At 48.1% G+C, this 20,870-nt stretch overlaps 1 protein-coding gene across 2 annotated transcripts; it reads left to right on the top strand.

Annotated features, from left to right (window-relative positions):
* Nucleotides 1–5,889: 5,889 nt before the first annotated feature.
* dlk2 (delta-like 2 homolog (Drosophila)) lies at nt 5,890–20,700 on the top strand. 2 transcript variants are annotated; one of them, XM_084948299.1, is made up of 6 exons: nt 5,890–6,103; nt 16,066–16,177; nt 17,496–17,553; nt 17,748–17,878; nt 17,973–18,117; nt 19,065–20,700. In XM_084948299.1, the coding sequence occupies exons 2-6, from the start codon at nt 16,090–16,092 to the stop codon at nt 19,825–19,827; spliced, it is 1,185 nt and encodes a 394-aa protein (XP_084804425.1). In that variant the 5' UTR covers nt 5,890–6,103; nt 16,066–16,089; the 3' UTR covers nt 19,828–20,700. The 2 variants fall into 2 exon arrangements, with proteins under 2 accessions (XP_084804425.1, XP_084804426.1); XM_084948300.1 differs by lacking the exon at nt 5,890–6,103 and adding an exon at nt 9,704–12,154.
* The last annotated feature ends 170 nt before the right edge of the window (nt 20,701–20,870 follow it).

Genomic DNA, 20,870 nt, shown 5'->3' with positions numbered 1-20,870 from the left:
TCTTCATGCATGTTGTCTTACTCCAAGCTGTATAGGCTCGAAAGCCTACTACCAATTAAGCATATTAGGTGATGTGCATCTCTGTAATGAGAATGGGTGTGGTCTAATGACATCAACACCCTATATCAGGTGTGCATAATTATTAGGCAACGTCCTTTCCTTTGGCAAAATGGGTCAAAAGAAGGACTTGACAGGCTCAGAAAAGTCAAAAATAGTGAGATATCTTGCAGAGGGATGCAGCAGTCTCAAAATTGCAAAGCTTCTGAAGCGTGATCATCGAACAATCAAGCGTTTCATTCAAAATAGTCAACAGGGTCGCAAGAAGCGTGTGGAAAAACCAAGGCGCAAAATAACTGCCCATGAACTGAGAAAAGTCAAGCGTGCAGCTGCCAAGATGCCACTTGCCACCAGTTTGGCCATATTTCAGAGCTGCAACATCACTGGAGTGCCCAAAAGCACAAGGTGTGCAATACTCAGAGACATGGCCAAGGTAAGAAAGGCTGAAAGACGACCACCACTGAACAAGACACACAAGCTGAAACGTCAAGACTGGGCCAAGAAATATCTCAAGACTGGTTTTTCTAAGGTTTTATGGACTGATGAAATGAGAGTGAGTCTTGATGGGCCAGATGGATGGGCCCGTGGCTGGATTGGTAAAGGGCAGAGAGCTCCAGTCCGACTCAGATGCCAGCAAGGTGGAGGTGGAGTACTGGTTTGGGCTGGTATCATCAAAGATGAGCTTGTGGGGCCTTTTCGGGTTGAGGATGGAGTCAAGCTCAACTCCCAGTCCTACTGCCAGTTTCTGGAAGACACCTTCTTCAAGCAGTGGTACAGGAAGAAGTCTGCATCCTTCAAGAAAAACATGATTTTCATGCAGGACAATGCTCCATCACACGCGTCCAAGTACTCCACAGCGTGGCTGGCAAGAAAGGGTATAAAAGAAGAAAAACTAATGACATGGCCTCCTTGTTCACCTGATCTGAACCCCATTGAGAACCTGTGGTCCATCATCAAATGTGAGATTTACAAGGAGGGAAAACAGTACACCTCTCTGAACAGTGTCTGGGAGGCTGTGGTTGCTGCTGCACGCAATGTTGATGGTGAACAGATCAAAACACTGACAGAATCCATGGATGGCAGGCTTTTGAGTGTCCTTGCAAAGAAAGGTGGCTATATTGGTCGCTGATTTGTTTTTGTTTTGTTTTTGAATGTCAGAAATGTATATTTGTGAATGTGGAGATGTTATATTGGTTTCACTGGTAAAAATAAATAATTGAAATGGGTATATATTTGTTTTTTGTTAAGTTGCCTAATAATTATGCACAGTAATAGTCACCTGCACACACAGATATCCCCCTAAAATAGCTAAAACTAAAAACTACTTCCAAAAACATTCAGCTTTGATATTAATGAGTTTTTTGGGTTCATTGAGAACATGGTTGTTGTTCAATAATAACATTATTCCCCAAAAATACAACTTGCCTAATAATTCTGCACTCCCTGTAGTTTTGAAAATGTTTGTTTTTTAAATATCAAATATTGTCAAACAAAACAAAACTACAAACGTGAACGCAGATTGTAACTAACTGAAGCCTTTGATTGAACCACCAAATAAACACATGGCTCTGTCTGCGCAGACACAGGGCAGCACTTCTGCTGTCATTGTGTTCGTGCTGCACAAAACCAAAGTGCAGACATGCGTTTGTGACTCTCTGACTGAACTAACAGCCTCAGCATGTTTGTACTCTCGGCTCATGTTGTCTTCATATTAAATCATTTTTGGCTTTTTAAAGAACTTATTTTAACATAAGTTAAAACAAAAAATCAAGGGACAAACTGCATTTTATTTCTTCACATCTATATACGGAGTGCAAGTAGGGGTGAGGTGGGCTGATCTCTGAGCTCAGCCCCCAAACTGCAGAACCTGGGAGAACAGGCTGACACAGGTGAGACAGAGGGGGCGGGGCTCAGACTCAGCTTTTTGGATATCAGTGATGCTAACGAGCCAGAGGACACAGTGGCTGTATCCCAATTCAGGGTCTGCAGCCTTAAAGGCCACATTTTAAGGCCGTTTACGTCACAGCGACGCGACAAAGGCTGTCCCAATTCGAAGGCTGCTCGAAATGCGGCCTTCAAATGCGTCCTTCATTTCCCTGAATTTTAAGGACGTGGCGGTGTAGACTTCGTGGCCCAACATATCCCAGAATGCATAGCACGGCGGTGGGTGTGGATAATTTTGCCGAAAAAAAACGGCGGATGAGGGGCGCCCTAAGAGTGAACTTTAAGTAAGTACTGAATATTATGTCACTTATTTATGTGCAAATGTTTAATAACGAAGAACATTAAAACATTACTGTTGGCCACATGTTGGCAAAGTTATGTGACATCAGTGACGTTTGTACTAACTTGGTTTTAAAGCCTTTACTTTAAAATATACGCCGTTCAATAGCTGAGCTTAATCTTACAGAGAATGATCAAAGCTCATGTAGAAACAAGCAAACAAATGAACAAAAGCTTTTCTCCTTCATTTCTGTCAAACAAAGCTGTATGACACGTTTCCAGCTGTTAGTATCATGGTTGCTAGGCAATCTGGGCAGCGCAACGGAGGCTAGACCGTCCCATTTCACAAGTCTCGCATTTCCGGCCTTAGCGGTCTTTGGGTACGTGGCCCTTGAGGATCGTCGAGGCTGCGTACTTTAAGGCTGCAGACCATGAATTGGGATACAGCCAGTGACTGAGGAGAGGCTGGGATGCCTTGTTTATTATTTGCAGATGTTTGATTGTTCTTCTTCTGTGATGATTATTCTGCAGATCAGTTTGGACGCAGGCGGTTACAGTTTTGGTGTCTTTATCCGTCTGTCGGCACCTGCAGACAGGACTGAGGGCACACGCTGCCCTGCAGTGTGGCAGCATGACATGTGACGTGTCGCTTCACTGTCATGCTGTCCCCTCTGCAGTGTCCCACTTCCTCCTGCAGGTCATTAAACTTTCATCCACCTGTGTGTGTGTGTGTACTATGTTTGGACCCGTCCCCACGAGTTTGAAGGCATTTTTGAAAATGTTACAGTTAGGTCACGGTTAGGTCTAGGCTTGGGGTTGGGGTTATGGAAGGTATTGTGTCAATTAGATGTCCCCACAAGGATATGAAAAAAAACTGTGTGTGTGTGTAAAGTGATGACACACAGCAGCTGCCGAGCTCATCGAGTCTTCGCTGCCCGCAAAGAAGAAGACAATGTCCAGCTGCTCCACAACAATGCCCCGCTATCCCAATGGCTACGGGAGGAATGAGAGGAATGGAGAACACGCCGGCGGTTTGAGTCCCGGCAGCTGTTCGTGTCTCTCTGACCTCAGGAACCAGCCGGCAGGAGGAAGACTGCATGAAGAGGAGCCGGGATTATTTTAGACTACAGTCAGGGATTAGACTCAGACACCATTACAGCAGAACAGGAAGGACACGGACACGCCCAGGTTCAGGAAGTTTCTCTAAAACCAGAACCAGAGCAGAACTGGGCCTGCTGGTCTGAGTCATCCTCACTGAGGATTGTTACCCACTCACAAGATTTCTTTAGGTTTAAACTTGTTCTTGTCTCAGCAGTCAGACAAAAGTCATTCTGATAAACATCAAACACTGTTTACTGCTTCTCTCCAAGCTCAGGGGTCAGAGGTCAGGGGTCATCACTGATAACAGCCTCACAGGGTTAAACACAAACTGCTGTGGCCCTTCAGAGACGCAGAGATTCTCAGTGAAACCTCACACCTCCCGAGCATGTCGGTGTTTGCTCTCAGGCTGAAACGGCTGCATGTTGGGGTCAGAGGTCACACACATTGGTTATTAATCACCCTGAGAGTGGGTATGTGTGCACGAGGCTTCCTCAGCTGCTGCGGTGACGGAGGGGTCAAGGCTGAACCCCCCCAGGGAAAACAGAGCTTCGATGTGACTCCGGTGCTCCAACACGGGAATCTCCCAGCTGCCCTGGCTGCAGGTTACACCATCATCAACCCCTCAACAGCGCTGCTACCTATATTGACCCGCTACCCACCGCAGGGCAAACCTCGGCACATGCTCAGATCCAGACGCCATCACGGGAGGATCGAGTTACAGCTAAGCTGAAGTCAAGTAACCAGCAGGTATTGATTATTGATCGATAGATACACGCTGCTGAGGATGGAGGGAGCGGGCGTCATAGCCTCGTCCTCCACCATTGAAGCTGCGACATGTTCCCGCCACACAGATCCTGCAGGTCGTTAAAGATCAGGTCCAGAAGAGCTCTCTGAGAGGGCCGAGGACCGTCTCACAGCAGCGACACTTTGTCCCGTGAGCATGGCCCGAGTTCCCTGTCCACCCCAGCATCACCTGGTTCATCACCTGAGCAGGACCAAACCATCGTCGGATAAAAATATCCGTGAAAGTGTCACAGCCCCGTACACCTGCTCTGCTCCAAACCAGAGCCATCAAAGCTGAACCCAGATCAGCTTTAGTCCCACCGCCCGGCCCTCGGTCTGACTCTGAACCAGGTTCCTGCTCTCTCAGCTTCAGGGTGATGATCCCTCACACACTGCCCACTTTCATCTGTTTCCCCATTTTCACTTGGAAAGTTGACAAAGTGCATTCTGGGTAAAGGTTGAGCCTGGTATTGGTGTTCATGCTCAGAGATGAAACTGTGACACCTGGTAATAATCTGGTTTTGTGGATATCTGCAGTGTTGAGCAGTTTAAGCAAACCGATCTGACACCAGAACCAGTTTGAACTGTTGGGAGGTTCCAAGCAAAGGTCAAAGGTCAAACTGTAGAACAGTCTGAGGAACCTCCTCGGGCGCTGTTCAGTCTGCTGAATAAAGAAAGGTCTGATTTGTGCAAAGTGGAGCTGTTTCAGATCTTCAGGGTCAAAGTGAAGCTTCTCCTCTGAGAGCTTGTGGCTCCCTCAGAGTCTCTTTAAAACATTTAAAAGCACCACGGCGTTCCAGGCAGGGCGAGTCCGAGCCTGCCGGGACGTGAGGCGTCCGATCTGAAGGCGGATCTGATTCAGTAACAAACGCAGACAGCGCTCGCCCTGCTTGGAGCTGAGGCGCAGAGACATAACAGACGAGAGGAGGGAGGCCTGAACAAACACTTGGGGGAGGAGAGGGGGAGGAGACTTGCTTTTTCTGCCGCCGCCAGTTACACAAACTGTGAGCCACACACACATCGTGCATTAATCTCTGCCACACAAACACAGGGGCATCCTGCTGCCCCCTGCAGGCAGCGCTCTGACTTACAGGCTCATCGTTGCATCCAGCTGTTTGTGGGAGTCTCCGCTCTGAGTGTATTCATACCTGCTGCTCCAGACCAGCGACTTCAGTAATAAGTTTGCCTTTAGTACCGTGGAGCCTTGCGTGGCAGCTGGGTTCGCCACAGGAAGTTCCCGTAGCACAGAGGCTAGCCAGCGTGATGCTGTAGATGTTTACCTGCAGACTGCGCAGGTGGTCAGAGCGCTGTCACCTGATCCGTCACTCAGACTTTATTATAGAAACCTTTCATAAGTCCTTATAAACGTTTCTGTGATTTGTGGTGGAGCTAAAAGAGATGAGCCGTGACAACGCCACAGACTCGACCCGCCTCCTCAGTCAGGTGAGCCGGCCGTTTGACATTTTCAGGAAAAGTAGTCACATGATTAATATCATATTCGTGGATTTTGTGGGTTTTCCTGTTTAAAGTCAGTGTGAAAAAAAGCTGAAGCTCAAAGGAGTATGTTCAGCTCCGAGCGTAATCGGCCAATCAGCACCCATTACACCTGAGAGCCCTGCTCCAGGTGAGTAAACCTGCTCTGATCACATGTAACAGCACACAGCCCCTCCTCCACACACACACAGAGGGGGCTGTGTCGGGGTCGTACCCTGCAGAGGGGGAGTGTTTTCTGAGGAGGGGAGGACGGCCGGAGCAGCGCCTCCCCGTCGTTCGTCTGCAGCTTCAAACACACACACTCTGAACGACGGCGCAGTGTGTGTCCCACAGTGTTTTTGTGTGTGCATGTCCGAGTGTGTGTTGGAGACACGGGGTGGACGGCAGCTGAATATCAAGTTGGTTTGTGACAGCGGATCAGCGAGGAGGAAGCTGCCAGCTCGAGGTAAGCACCCTAACAGCTCAGAGCTGTCACTGAGCGCTGCTGCTGCGGAGTCCAGAGTTCCTGAGGCTCAGATCGTAGATCAGATCGCAGATCACACTCTGGCTCTGGTTTCCAGGCTGCGCTCTCTAAACTTTGCCGTGCAGCAGGTACAGACTTCCTGACATCTCTGATTGGTGGGGGCTGCTGGATGTTTTCTTTGGCTCGCAGTTATTTTTAAGACGTCTGTGTCGCGTGTGAGAAGGTGACAAAACCACAAGGTTTCTCCTTGTTTTCCACTGGGTAAATTCAAAGCGTGAAACAGAGTCAGGAACAAACATGACGTAAAGATCATGTGACTGTAAGGATCACTGGGGCTGAGGAGATATTGATAGAAACTGACAATTAAATACCAAACAAATAAACTTCTTCTGTGGTGGTTTAATGGACTACCGCGTCAGCGCTACCTCTGACCTCTACAGAACAACTGGTAATTTGGGGTTTTATTTCCTAAAATGTAAAGCTTGACGCGGTGCTGTTCATTTCCAGCTCCTTATTTTTGTTCTCTCACTCAGAGCAGCTGTGCTTGATTCACAGCTCATAATGAGCCTTCTTTGTCTTATACCAATGGGATCCTCCCTTTTTCTTAGCTAGCTTTCTTCTGATTTGCTGCCAGCAAGTGGGTGGGACTACCATCCTCTCTCTCTGACATCATACAGATCCCAGAGCAGAAAAAACTGATAAACTGAGTGTTTAGAGCCTGAGCTATGAGCCTACAGGGATGACTGAGTACAAACTGTCCTGCTTACCACAAACATCCACCAAAGGAACACGAGTCACATGACAGGAAGTAAATGTTAACCTGCCTAAGAGTCCATTCAGTGATGACCTTTGGGAAGCTCATGTTTCATTCAGTCAAACCTGCAACCAGAGACTGAGCCTGTGCACTGAGCAGGGCGTACATTTGCTCTCAGATCACAGGAGTCGCCCCCTGCTGGTCATCGGAGAGAAATCAGGTTTCAGGCATTCAGTCTTTTGAATACTGTCTGTCAGTCAAATATGGCGCACACCTGCAGAGTCCAGCTGCTGCAGCTCAGCCACAGTTCCAGTCCCGAGTCACCCAGGTGTGTCCTCAGACCTGTGCATATGAAGAAAGGCTGTGAACCATAATAACCATAATGTGTCTGTGAGGGAAGCCCATATATCTAAAAGAGGCTCTGCCATTTAGAGCACTACAGCAGGAATTCAGGCTTAACTGGCTTCTGTCAAAATGTGAAAGAACCCACCCACCACTCTAATCACACTCTAGATCTTGTTTTAACATATGGCATAGAAACTGAACATTTAACAGTGTTTCCTGATACTGAGCAGTGGGGAGTGGACTTTATCACAGTAGATGTATTTCTGAGTTAACTTCAATAATTACTTCCTCCAAACCATCAACGTGTCTTTTAGACCCCATTCCTACAAAACTGCTCAAAGAAGTCCTGCCATTAATTAATGCTTCGATCTTAAATATGATCAACCTATCTCTAATAATCAGCTATGTACCACAGGCCTTCAAGCTGGCTGTAGTAAGTAGCGTTACTTATAAAGCCATCTCTAGACCCAGCTGCAGCAAGTGTCCGGGCCAGATTAGGCAGGTGTGGTGTGTGGCTCTTCCTGACATGTGGAACCATCAGGTGGATCAGGAGCTGCAGCAGCTGAATTAAATGCTGTGATTCAGGGCAGTTTTACAGTGAGGTTTAATGGTCCCTCAGCTCTCTGCTTAAGAGGAAAGAAATGTTCACCTTCATCAGGAACAGCTGGCGTTGCACAGATGGTTGGCAGTCATTATACGTCATGGTTCCATCAGTCGGTGCTGTGTTCTTGAAGTTCTTGAAGGTTTTACCCTTTCACCTCCTGTGTGACTGAATGTGAGGATGAGTTTCTTTGTTCTTTGTTTCAAGCTCTGATTTCACACCAGACTGTGAATCTGAATGTTTCTGTAAACCAGTGAAAGTGATGCTTTGTTTTCAGCTGTTACTGAGCGCCTCTAAAACAGTCTAAATAGAGCTTAGGTTAGCCTAAAATGAGCTGATGCAGGTTAACTCACAGTTAAACACAGAACTGGAACTGGACAGGGAGAACTCCTGCTCATGTGAACTTTGACCCCAGTCCTAACTATCTGTAAAACTACAGAGATGCAGTGATGTTTTCACATCTCACACTTTGGTTAACAAAGTAGCTCAGTAGCTCACTGCATACAGTCACATTAATGGAAACAGCTATGATGGATGGATGGATGATGATGGATGGATGGATGGATGATGGATGGATAGATGGATGGATGGATGGATGAGTGGATGGGTGGATGATGATGGATGGATAGATGGATGGATGAGTGGATGGGTGGATGATGATGGATTGAAGGATGGAAGGATGGATGGATGGATGGATGGATGATGATGGATGGATGATGAGGGATGGATGGATGGATGATGATGGATGGATGGATAGATGGATGGATGGATGGATGATGATGGATGGATGGATGATGATGGATGGATGGATAGATGGAAGGATGAATTATGGATGGGTGGATGGATGATGATAGATGGATGGATGATGATGGATTGAAGGATGGAAGGATGAATTATGGATGGATGGATGGATGGATGATGATGATGGATGGATGGATAGATGGATGGATGGATGAATTATGGATGAATGGATGGATAGATGGATGGATGGATGGATGGATGGATGGGTGGATGATGATGGATGGATAGATGGAAGGATGAATTATGGATGGGTGGATGGATGAATGTATGGATGGATGGATAGATGGATGGATGGATGAATTATGGATGAGTGGATGGATGAATGGATGGATGGATGGATGGATGATGATAGATGGATGGATGGGTGGATGATGATGGATTGAAGGATGGAAGGATGAATTATGGATGGGTGGATGGATGAATGGATGGATGGATGGATGATGATGATGATGGATGGATAGATGGATGGATGGATGGATGATGATGATGATGATGGATGGATAGATGGATGGATGAATTATGGATGAATGGATGGATGATGATGGATGATGGATGGATTGAAGGATGGAAGGATGGATTATGGATGGGTGGATGGATGGATGTTTGGATGGATGGATGGATGGATGGATGATGCATGGATAGATGGATGGATGTTTAGATGGATGGATGGATGTTTAGATGGATGGATGAATGTTTGGATGGATGGATGGATGGATGGATGTTTAGATGGATGGATGAATGTTTGGATGGATGGATAGATGGATGGATGGATGGATGTTTAGATGGATGGATGAATGTTTGGATGGATGGATGGATGGATGGATGTTTAGATGGATGGATGGATGTTTGGATGGATGTTTGGATGAGTGGTTTGTATCTGAAGATGTTCTGTGATTGGTCAACTCTTGTCCAGCTAGATTCAGTTAAATGCAGCTTCACAGCAGAGTCTGCGGAGTGAAATGTTGCAGCTCTCAGAGGCTGTTTCACCTTTGACCCTAGCAGCAGGCATTATGATGCATGAACACACAGTGATGCAAGCCGTGTCACACTGATGATACCCTCAGAAACATCACAGTGGGGACAGCACCCGCATCCTGCCTGCGTCCACGGAAACCCGCTGCCCCTCCTATCCCCCATTCTCTGACTCTGTTGCCAGGGCAACGGCTCCGATCTGCAGTGCAAGGCACTGTTCTCAGTGTTCCTGTTAGCGGATTGTTCGACCTGTCAGAGTCGCCGACATCAAAGACGCTCTAAGATGTTCCTCCTCATCTGCTTCCTGGCTGCCAGCGGTGTGCACTCAGCCTCGCACTCACGTTTATCGTTTCATTTCCTGAAACATTTCTGCATGTTTCACCTCGTCCTCCCCCATAAACACCCCATAAATTCCCCCAGCTGTGCAATGGGTGGAGTCCTTTTGCACCATCTTTGCAGCCTTATGTCTGCGGGTTTGATGAAGAAGCTGTAATCACAGATGGATGTAGGTCTTAAAGTTGTAATTGAAGCAAACCATTGAGGGACAGAGTCTCTCACAGGTATCGTTTACAGCTGTACAAACCCTCGCCGCCTCTGAAGGATGGAGGAAGTTATAATGGAAAAAACAAGTTGAACATCAAACAGTGAAAGAGGCGGAGCTCCGCTGAAAGCTCGCCCTTGAGGCTGGAGGATCTTTCAGACTGAAGGAAGTGTCAGTATCAGCAGCACGACGCCAGGGAGAACACGCAGACGCCTCGGGATTCCACACACACTGTTTGCTCAGCCGCCACGCTAACATCATACGAGGAGCCAACAAACCAAATGCTGATCTTGAAAACATGACGTCTAAAAATCCATGAATTCATTTATTTTTTTAGAGTCAAAATAAAAAAGTAAAAAAGGAATAAAAATACAAATACAAAAATATTCCAAAACATAATAAAACTATAATAATTTTATGATGTTAATAAAACAAATAAGAAAATAATTTAAATAAAATTAAAATAACAGGAAAATGAAAATAAAGATATTAAAATGAAATTCACGTGAAAATACTGTAATAAAAACTAAACTAAATAATCTCGCCGCACGCTGGCCGACACGTGGTCAGCCTGTGTGCGGCGAGGTGAGTCAGCGAGTTCATTCTTTTAGCCACGCCCTCCAGTTATTAAACACAATCGTAGAAAAACACACGGCGAGTTTCCACAACACATCAAAACAAACACACACCGATGAAAGCTGAAGGTGTGTGTGGTTACACTCAGGCGGGGTGGGGGGCGGGACCTCACAGCCCTGTCTCCACCCCCTGTCGATGCCGCTCACACAGACTGCCGGTTTATTTCCACAGAAACACTTGGATGCAGTGAGTCAGCTTGTTGTGTGTGTGTGTGTGTGTGTGTGTGTGCTGAAGCATTAAATTGGCCACCTGTTGCCATCTCTCCTCATACACTCCCCTCATTCTTCTCTTTCTGGAGCAAACAGGCAGGATAAAGTGTGTGTGTGTGTGTGTGTGTGTGTGTGTGTGTGTGTGTGTGTGTGTGTGTGTGTGTGTGCTGTGGTATGCCAGACACACTGATCTGGCATGTCGGTTCCTGTCCGTGCGGAGGTTGAGCTCGTCGCTGTAATCTCAGGAAAAATGATCCGCACTCTTTTCCGCCTGCGAGTCGAGCGCGTGGGCAGAGCGACCTGAGGCGCCGTCACTACAGCAACAGGCCAGCTCAGAGCGAGCCACGAGCACCTGAAGGAGGACGGGGAGGGAGTCTAAAGCTTCGGCTAGTGATGTGCGGATCGATCCTGAAATATCGATTCCTCCGATACCAGTCATTTATGTTCTAGAATCGATTCTCACATTAAAATATCGATATTTTAGTAATTTAGGGTAAATATGTAGTTTATCATTAACAGGAACACAGTGGAAAGAAACTATAACATTCGGATTGTCTACATTGGAAGGAACTACTTCCTCTTACGTCTTTCATAGTCATGTGTGAAACACGGCTGTATAACTGTGTGGCAGCCCCTGGCGTGCGCACTCACAACAATAGCTGAGCGTAAACGGAGTCATGTGTGGACGTATTTTACCTCCACAACTAGCCAAGTAGTGGTTTGCGATACATGTAGCAAGAAAGTGAGGTGTTGTGGCAACACCACTAACCTCATCAAACACCTCAGAGTAAATCATATCACAGAATATGACGAGCGTATGTTGAGGCGCACTGAAGAGGAGGAGAGGGACAGGTGCTGCTAGGGCGAGACAGACGTCTCTCACGGAGTCCTTTAATGCTGCAGGCAGGCAAGGTGTTCAAATAGTGCACAACTTCAGTTTTTTTATTTCTATATGATAATTCTGCATTATTAAGTGATAAGAACAAGTAATCTGATGTCCTGCGATCATTATGAAGCTATAATTTGAGATTCAATAAAAGATACAATAAATAAAATAAGTTTTTGTACAAAGTATCGGTATCGGATCAGTATCGTCGATACCACCCTGAATTTTACTTGGTATCGGATCGGAAAGGAAATCAGTGGTATCGCACATCACTAGTTTTGGCAGCAGGTAGGAAGTCACATCACCCACTGCTCTTGCTCTTGACGAAGGCGGTCGCACTTTTCTCCTCCTCCTCTCCCTTAGCTTCCCTGCTTAGCCTCTTGTGTCCTTGTCTAGTCTCGTGTTTTTTGTATTACTTTTCCCTGAACACTCTCTCACAGTCTGTTCTCTAAAACCTAAAAGAGGAATTATGGATTGGATCAACTGGTCCCTAAATGCAATCGACACCCCTTTCTCAACGTGAAGTCTGGGCTCGGGTGAGCCTGAGTGCTGAAGATATCTACCTATTCGGAACCATGGTAACAGGGTTCTGGCTGATCGGAGCTGGCTTGGCCCTGACTTATCGAAGAATTAAGAAAGCGGAACCGGCTGTTCAAACCCCCACAAGGCTGCCCACTGGGATTGATTGATTGATTGATAAGATCTTGGAAAGGCTACGGCTGCTGTGAATACTCAGAATAAGATCTCTGAGTGCAGACTGGATACATCTCGGGGAGGCACACTGCCGTGAGTTCTCAGAATCGGCTCCTTGAGCACAAGAAATGACAACATCACAGAACGCAAGTATGGCGAAGCTCGCGGCTCTCCAACGGGAGATTGAGAGACCAGTGTTGGACTGTAGAACTGCTTTGAAATTCATATGAGCTGTTCGCACTAAAGTAAAAACCACCATCACTTCATGCAGAGACCCCTTCGGCGCCAGCTGCGGTCGCAAGGCTGGAGCCGAACAACAACACCCTGATAACGACTGTGTTGAGTCTGTTCTTCCCATTCCATGCAAGGCCACCTGGGTTGGCTGGAAGACTGTTTACTTAGCCTGGCAGGGCGAAGGACACTGTCTCAGCTGAACTCTGGACACGCACACACATACATATACACTGATATGCACACACTCATCCCCCCTCCCTTTCCAAACGCCTTTAACACTTATTCCCTTCCGATGCTGACGGTGGATCAAGGAGACCAGCGCACAGGCTGCAGGCCCGGCTGTACTGTCTAAATCGGCTGTCTCTCACCCTTTACCCCCCCTGTTACTTGTCATGTGTTTCTTTGGTGTATTAAGAGTTTTTTCATGTGCAGAGGTGTTTTTTCTGTTCTCAAACTGATCTCGGCAGGCGGCAGGTCCTGATGGAATACATGGAAAGGTTCTCAGAGCATGTGCTGACGAACTGACCGGAGTCTTCACTAAAATCTTCAACCTTTCCTTGTCATCAAACACCGTCCCGCCCTGCCTCAAAACCTCCACCATCATCCCCATCGCCAAGAAGACAGCTGTGGCCAGCCCAAATGACTACAGGCCTGTTGCACTTACGCCTGTAGTGATGAAGTGCTTTGAGAGACTGGTCTGTCAGCACATCAGGGCCGGTCTGCCTCCCACTCTGGACCCCCACCAATTTGCCTACAGGACAAATCGATCCACCGAGGACGCTATCACCATAGCGCTCCACACTGCTCTGAGTCACCTGGAGCACCGAGGAAGCTATGTGAGAATGCTCTTCCTGGACTTTAGCTCAGCATTCAATCATATCATCCCGGAGATCCTGGTCCAGAAACTGTCTCACCTGGGACTCTCCACCCCCATCTGCCTCTGGATCAAGGACTTCCTGACAAATAGACCACAGTCTGTCAGACTCGGCCCCCACCTGTCCAGCACCATCACACTCAGCACCGGGTCTCCACAAGGATGTGTTTTGAGTCCCCTCCTGTTTACGCTCTACACATCCGACTGCTCCCCTACCCATCTCTCAAACACCATCATAAAGTTCGCGGATGACACCACAGTGGTTGGACTCATCTCAAGGGGGGATGAGTCGGACTACAGAGATGAGGTCAACAGACTGACTGAGTGGTGTTCAGTTAACAACCTCCAACTGAACACCACGAAAACTAAAGAACTTATCTTGGACTTCAGGAAGGGCAGAGCAGACCCGGCCCCACTCTACATCCACGGGAACTGTGTGGAGAGGGTACACTCCATGAGGTTTCTGGGCGTGCACATCTCTGATGACCTCTCCTGGACTGCAAATACCACGGCGGTGGTTAAAAAGGCCCAGCAGCGTCTCCACTTTCTGAGAGTGCTCAGGAGGAACAACCTGGAGGAGAGGCTGCTGGTGACATTTTACAGAGCCACCATAGAGAGCATCCTAACGTACGGCATAACATCATGGTATGCAGGGTGCTCAGCTGCGGACAGGAAAGTACTGCAGAGGGTCATCAACACAGCCCAGAAGATCACTGGCTGCTCTCTGCCCAGCCTGGAGGTCACTGCAAACTCTCGGTACCTCAGCAGACTGGCAATATCATCAAGGACTACTCTCACCCCAGCAATCAACTGTTTGAACTATTACCGTCAGGCCGACGGTACAGGTCACATAAAACCAGGACAAACAGATTCAGGGATAGCTTCTTTCCCAGAGCTATCACCGTAGTAAATAAGCACAAAAACAATTGAACCTATTCCATACCGTCACTGTCATTATATTATGCTGCTACTCATACTGTCATTATATTAATGCTGCTATCCTATATATATTGTACATACTATTGTTTGAGTAATACGATTGTTTTTTTTTTTTTGTACTTTTTATATTTTACATTTGTATTTATTATTGAAACTTGCACCAAGGGAGTGGCACTCCAATTTCGTTGTACTCTGTACAATGACAATAAAGGCTATTCTATTCTATTCTATCTCCCTGTTGGAGCTCAGTCTGGGGGGAGTTATTTTTTTCTCCTTATCTTTCCTCATGAGGTGCATTTTCCATTGTTATACCTCTCTGACCTGTCTTCCCCATGTGATGTTTGTGTAATGTATGTATGGTCGGAGGTTAAGATGGCGCCGCCATTGCGTGCAGTAGGTCGGCAGCCTTATGAAATTTCCCCTTGTGGGACTAATAAAGGTATATCAAAAAAAAATCAAACAGCAGAAAAGAGAAAGCCTCGTGATGTTTCGGAACCGCTGAACATTGCTCGAGTTCTCCATCAGCTGCTGTATCCCAAGGCAGCGCCGCACTGCCGAGCCACCATCAGGTCACACCTCCTCAGCGATAAGCTCCTCCCTCGTTTCTGACCGTCAGCTGACGACTTTCAGACTCAGCAGTGAGAGAACTTCCTGTGTAGATGCCATTACACCTGAAAACCTCCTGAGGAGAGGAGAGACAGTCACATCAAATGCTGCTTCACTTCCTGGAAACATCTCCTCTCCTGACCCAGGCTTAACGACAGAAATCACACAAACGCTCTGAGAGATCCCAGCAGGAATCCCGAGATGTGGAAGTACAGTGACATCACCTCAAACAGGAAGCATCACTCCACTTCCTGTCTGAGCTTCGCCGCCTCATCCCTGATGCTCTCCAACTTTTCCTTCACAGCTTCTCTGAGATGCGCCGTGGCATCATCACAGAGTGCTGTGTTTGATAAGTGGCGTCTCAGCTTCCCACGCCGCAGATACGCCTTTGAAAAGCTCCCAGGAGTCAATGCGTGTTTGATCTGGGGTCAGCTTCCTCTCGCCGTGTGACCGCGGCGCTGGGCTCTGTGGCTCGTGTTCACCTTCCTCTTTGTGTTTTTTGGTTCAGACTTTTATTTTGTAGGATTGGAGATGGTGTGTCCGCTTTGGTGAGCTTCCAGTCGCTCTGTATCTGTAGCGTCCTGCTCCGTGGTTGTCCCTCTTGTCTCTGCCTCCCTGACCTCCTGACCTCACACAGTCAGTTGTACCCGTCGGTCTTCCGGCGTCTGTTGATGCTCTGTCCTTCCTTTGTGGATTTAAAAATAAAAGCCTTGTGTTTGGTTTGCGTCTGTTGTCATGTCTCGTGTGTCTGTGCTGTTACTGAGTGCGCTCACATTTACCTGCAGCTTGTCGAGTCTTTGCTGGGTGTACGACCCTGCAGGTCACGTGACCAGCTTTCCGTTTTCTGTTTCAGGCCGTCGTCTTCGCCCCAGTCGATATGTGGGTGCTCAGAGCCGCAGCCGCCACGCTGGCGCTGAGCTGTTGCGTCCTCCACGGTATCATCACTCCACCCTGCGCAGGTCAAGGTAGGTCACATAATCACACCTCCTCCTGCTGTGCACCAATCACTCTGTAGACTGCTGCTTCAAGGCTCAGCCATTGATCAGAGGCTACAAACGTGTGCATTCATTTGTCACGATGCACACGAACACGAGCAAAATCAAATATTGCAACCCCAACGCCGCGTGCTAGCTGTCGTCACGTGTTTCATGCTAACGTGGAAACACGGCGTGCTCCACACTCACAGTTTCTTCTCTCTGAGTTAAAATGATCTTCACACTTACAGACGTTGGCGTGAGATCGGAGGTATGGTATTCTAATTACATCAGTAGATACAGCAGTAATGAGATTACTTTACTCCGTGATAGCGGCACGGTGCGACAGCCGAGGGCAACATTCGAACGCTCAAATTAAACCGGACACTCGGAGGAAACAGCGGGCTCCTGAAGGCAGCGTGACCTCATGACCTTTCTGTGGGCACACACGCCGCAGGTCAGGGCCTTCGCACCGCCTCCACCACTACAGCCTCCATCAGGGACTCTGATTGGATGGCTAACGAGAGCCACAGGTGTGCCCCTGACCAATCAGACAGCAGCAGACCAGTGAGAAAGGAAGCTTCAATCAGCACACACACACACACACACACACAATCCCCTGTCACGGCTGGATCCTCACTGAGCACGCTCCGAAGCGCTCGGCGGCTCATTGTTCCTACTAATCCGGGCTCTCCCAGCTGTCAGCCGGAGCCCCCTCACTGCTGTCCGACCCATCTCACATAACTCCCAGCTGCTGCTACAGTTATGAGAGGCGCGCTCAGTGTTCCCGGCAGCTCCGTGGCTGTGTGGCAGTCCCAAAATGGCGTCTAGATAAAAAACACTTTGAGGGTAAAGATAATGAAGACGAAGAAGAAGATGATAACGGGATGAGGATGATGACGATGATGAGGGGGATGGGGGCACAGTCAGAGAAAAACATGGAATAATTAACAACAATGAACACTGACAAATTAAAGCAGAGGTCAGGGACTCCACCTGACTCTACCTGCCACACCTCAACACATGATTGCATCCCCTCAGTCTCTCTGCTGATTGGCTGTGTTTGGTCAGCCAATCAGGCCAGGTTTCTGGCTCTTTCAGCTGCTTTTATAGTTTTATAATTTTCTTTGTTTCAGGTAATGAACGTCAGTTTGCTGCTTCTGTCTGTTTGTGTCTGATTAAAGGGGCACTGTGACATCATCATCACATGATGTCACAGTGACATCATCATCACAAACGAAGAGCTCTGCTGCTCTATGTTAAACGTCTGTGCAGGTGTGACTGATGTAACCTGTTTTTCACCCTGCAGAAACTGACTGCAGCTGCAGCATCGCCAACAGCCATTGTGACGAGTTCAGAGTCTGCAGGTGACACTCCATCAATCAATTGATCGATCAATCAATCGTCCATCACTGCCCGATCAATGTCCCGGCTGCCTGTCAGCTCGTGGCTTGTTCAGGAGGACTTTACACAGGTGTAACTCACCTGATCTGTGTTTCTGTCACAGATCTATTTTACTAACTTTCCACCTAATGTCTCCTTGCTTCCTTCCCATTTCCAGGTGTGACCCTGGCTGGGACGGCGAACTGTGCGACCGCTGCATGCCGATGCCCGGCTGCGTGCACGGTTCCTGCGAGCAGCCCTGGCAGTGCACCTGTGAGCCAGGCTGGGGAGGGCGCTTCTGCGACAAAGGTCAGAGGTCACCTGTGCATTAACGTCTGCCATCTTTCTTTTGCCATCTTTCCGTCAGTGCGTCTGAGCTCACCTGTCTCCTGCTGTCTGTCAGACCTGAACGTGTGCTCGCAGCAGCAGCCGTGTCAGAACGGAGCTACCTGTGTGATTCAGGACAGCGGCGACTTCACCTGTCTGTGCCCTCAAGGTTTCCACGGCAACAACTGCCAGCAGAGGACCGGCCCGTGTCACCAGAGGAGGTGTGAGCTCCTCTTATGGTTCAGAGGACACACTAACACACTCAGACGTTACCGATCAAACAACAAAGTGTTTCCTGTTTTTCCTGGAATGTTTTCAGCTGAATTTATTTTTAATAATTAGCAGAATAATTATGCTGATTAATGAGCTTAGTAACTGTCACATGACTTTTCAGCAGCAGTGAAAATAAACGACTTCAGTACATTTGACAGATTTTACTACAGTAAAGGAGAAGAGCACGTCTGTGAGGGAAGTAGCTTCAGGTGCACACACTGTTGTCGACCTGCAGACCGTAAACTGTAGAACAGATGGGCGTGGCCACTGTGACATCATTGATTTGAGCGTTTCAGTTAGCACTTTGGATGAGAGGGCGGAGCATCACATGGACACAGATTTCTGCTAATCAGTGCTCCATCCAAATAAAATCCTGAAATTGGAGCTCCGCCTTCTGGATGCTCTGTTAGTACACTAACCTCACAGCAGCCATATGATTGGCCTGATGATGTCATTAAAAGTGCTCCAACAGCACAAACACAGTCATGAGGTCCAGTTTAGGGACAGCTGCCTGTGTCACCGTCCACCTGTCTATCAACTAGGCCACACCCCTAATGATCCAAACTTTAAGCCTCAAAACAATGTGGGTGTTACATTTGTCTCTGACTGCTGACATGAAATCCAGATAAACTGTCAGTCTTCTCCCGTATATAAAACTGTGTCATCTGCATATCCTGACACTCTTCTTCTGCTCTCATCTGCTTCCTCCTCTCTTTATTCTGTAACAAAAGTTTAATACAGGTGTCATGGAGGGGATGTTATCTACAGAGCCCAGAACAGTTTGTGTATCAGGCTGTAAACACGTTAATTTCTGCTGTAAAGTTTTAACATGGGAGTCTGTGGGGGCTTTGCTGCAGTCTGCTGGTTTTCTTATCTTCCTCTTCTCTACCTGCAGGTCTCCGTGTAAAAATGGCGGTCTCTGTGAGGATGCTGACGGTTTTGCACCAGAGCTGACGTGTCGCTGCCTGGCCGGCTTCACGGGGCCGCGCTGTGAGACTGACGTTGATGACTGTCTGATGAAGCCATGTGCCAATGGCGCCACCTGTGTTGATGGGTTCAACCGCTTCTTGTGCGTCTGCCCTGTGGGATTCAGCGGGCGCTTCTGCACCGTCAACCTGGACGACTGCGCCAGTCAGCCGTGCCTGAACGGGGGCCGCTGCCTCGACCGCGCCGGCGGCTTCCACTGCGTCTGCCGGCCTGGCTTCACTGGAGACATCTGTGAGACGCCAAGTAGCAGCGACGCCGGCAAACCCGGCTGGACAACGGTTGGGTGGGAGGGAGGAGGACGTAGAGGGAGGAGCCAGAGAATCACAACTAGCAGCGGCGACGGTAGGAACAGCAGCCGTCACAGTGACAGACTGCTGAAAGTGACTGTGAGCGAGCGCAGTGGCGCCGGCCTGTCAGAGGTGCAGCTCATCATCGTGCTGGTGCTGGCAGGGGTGACGCTCACCATGGTGGTGCTGACCACCGCCCTTGTTCTGCAGGGTCACTGCAGGAACTGTGGACACACCTCCTGCTGGTCCTCTGTGACATCATCGTCTTCACAGAGAGGACAGAAAAGCCGCCAGCGAGCATGGCCGGACGAGGAGGAGGGACAAATCAGGTTTCTGAGCGCAGCAGAACCAGAAAAGAAGAAACTCAACACAGAGGTCATTTAGACTGACCGGAGGGGGCCGGGACACAGCTCCACCTGCCTCAGGTTCAGCTCCCAGCGAGCACCTGAACTATGACATCATCCATGTTGTCACAGGACGACTGAATGGACAGTTTAAACCCCACCTACATTGCCCAGGGTGCACCTCTGCAGTCAGCTCAGAGGGGCTTGTCCCAGGGGCATGTGGAGGCTTTTATTTTGAAAAGGTCAATTGAAACTGAAGCTTTATTTTATAAATCAATAATTTATCAACTCATTTCTTATAATCACTTGGAAAATAAAATCGTGCTAACTGTGAGTAGATTGACCTTTAAAACAATCCGACTGACATCATCAGCCCACACTCGGCCACGCCGAGTGACACAAAACAAAAGTCCACAATTTAAATGTGGATGAAAATCAGATGGAGTTCTGACTGAGGCTTCCAGAAGTTTTCAGGTGGAGATCTGTGCTGCTTGGCTCCGCCTCTTTATTCCCAGACTGAGCAGCTTTGCATGATTCACAGTTCAGAATAATCCTCCTGTTTTAGCTTTCTTTGATTGGCCAGCTTTTAGAAAACTGCAGCTTTCTGCCCAACATGAACTGCTAAATGAAAGTTTGGCGTCGTCGTGGGATACTGAGTGAAGCCTGATGGGACGTGACCACAGTCTGATCTTTGAGATGAAATCTACTCACATCAAAGTGAAGTGTGAATATGTTACGACTGTATTTGTATATAACATGTTTATTTATTGTATGGTGTACATGCACGTGTGCTCCGCCCACACACACACAGCTGTCAGACCTCATCACGTTACAGGGACAAAAACGCAGACGGAAACTTCTGATGTCACTGAACAGATCCCCACACAGACATTAAAGCTGTTTCTGAACTTTACAGCACGCCTCCTGGGTTCTTTCATGTCTGAACACTTGATGCAGCAGTCTGACTCTCCACCAGGAGGCGTCTGAGCCTGCAGGAGTCCTGATCCAAGATCCCCGAGTCAGTCTGGATCACATGCCGGACTGAACCGTTGACCTGCAGGTAGGAGTCAGCGGCCTGGATCT

The sequence above is a fragment of the Perissodus microlepis genome, chromosome 13, assembly GCF_051167445.1.
Source record: "Perissodus microlepis isolate ML-2025 ecotype Zambia chromosome 13, ASM5116744v1, whole genome shotgun sequence".
NCBI classification, from domain to species: domain Eukaryota; kingdom Metazoa; phylum Chordata; class Actinopteri; order Cichliformes; family Cichlidae; genus Perissodus; species Perissodus microlepis.
Note: the sequence above shows the minus strand (reverse complement) of the source record. Positions and strands in the feature narration are given on the sequence as shown.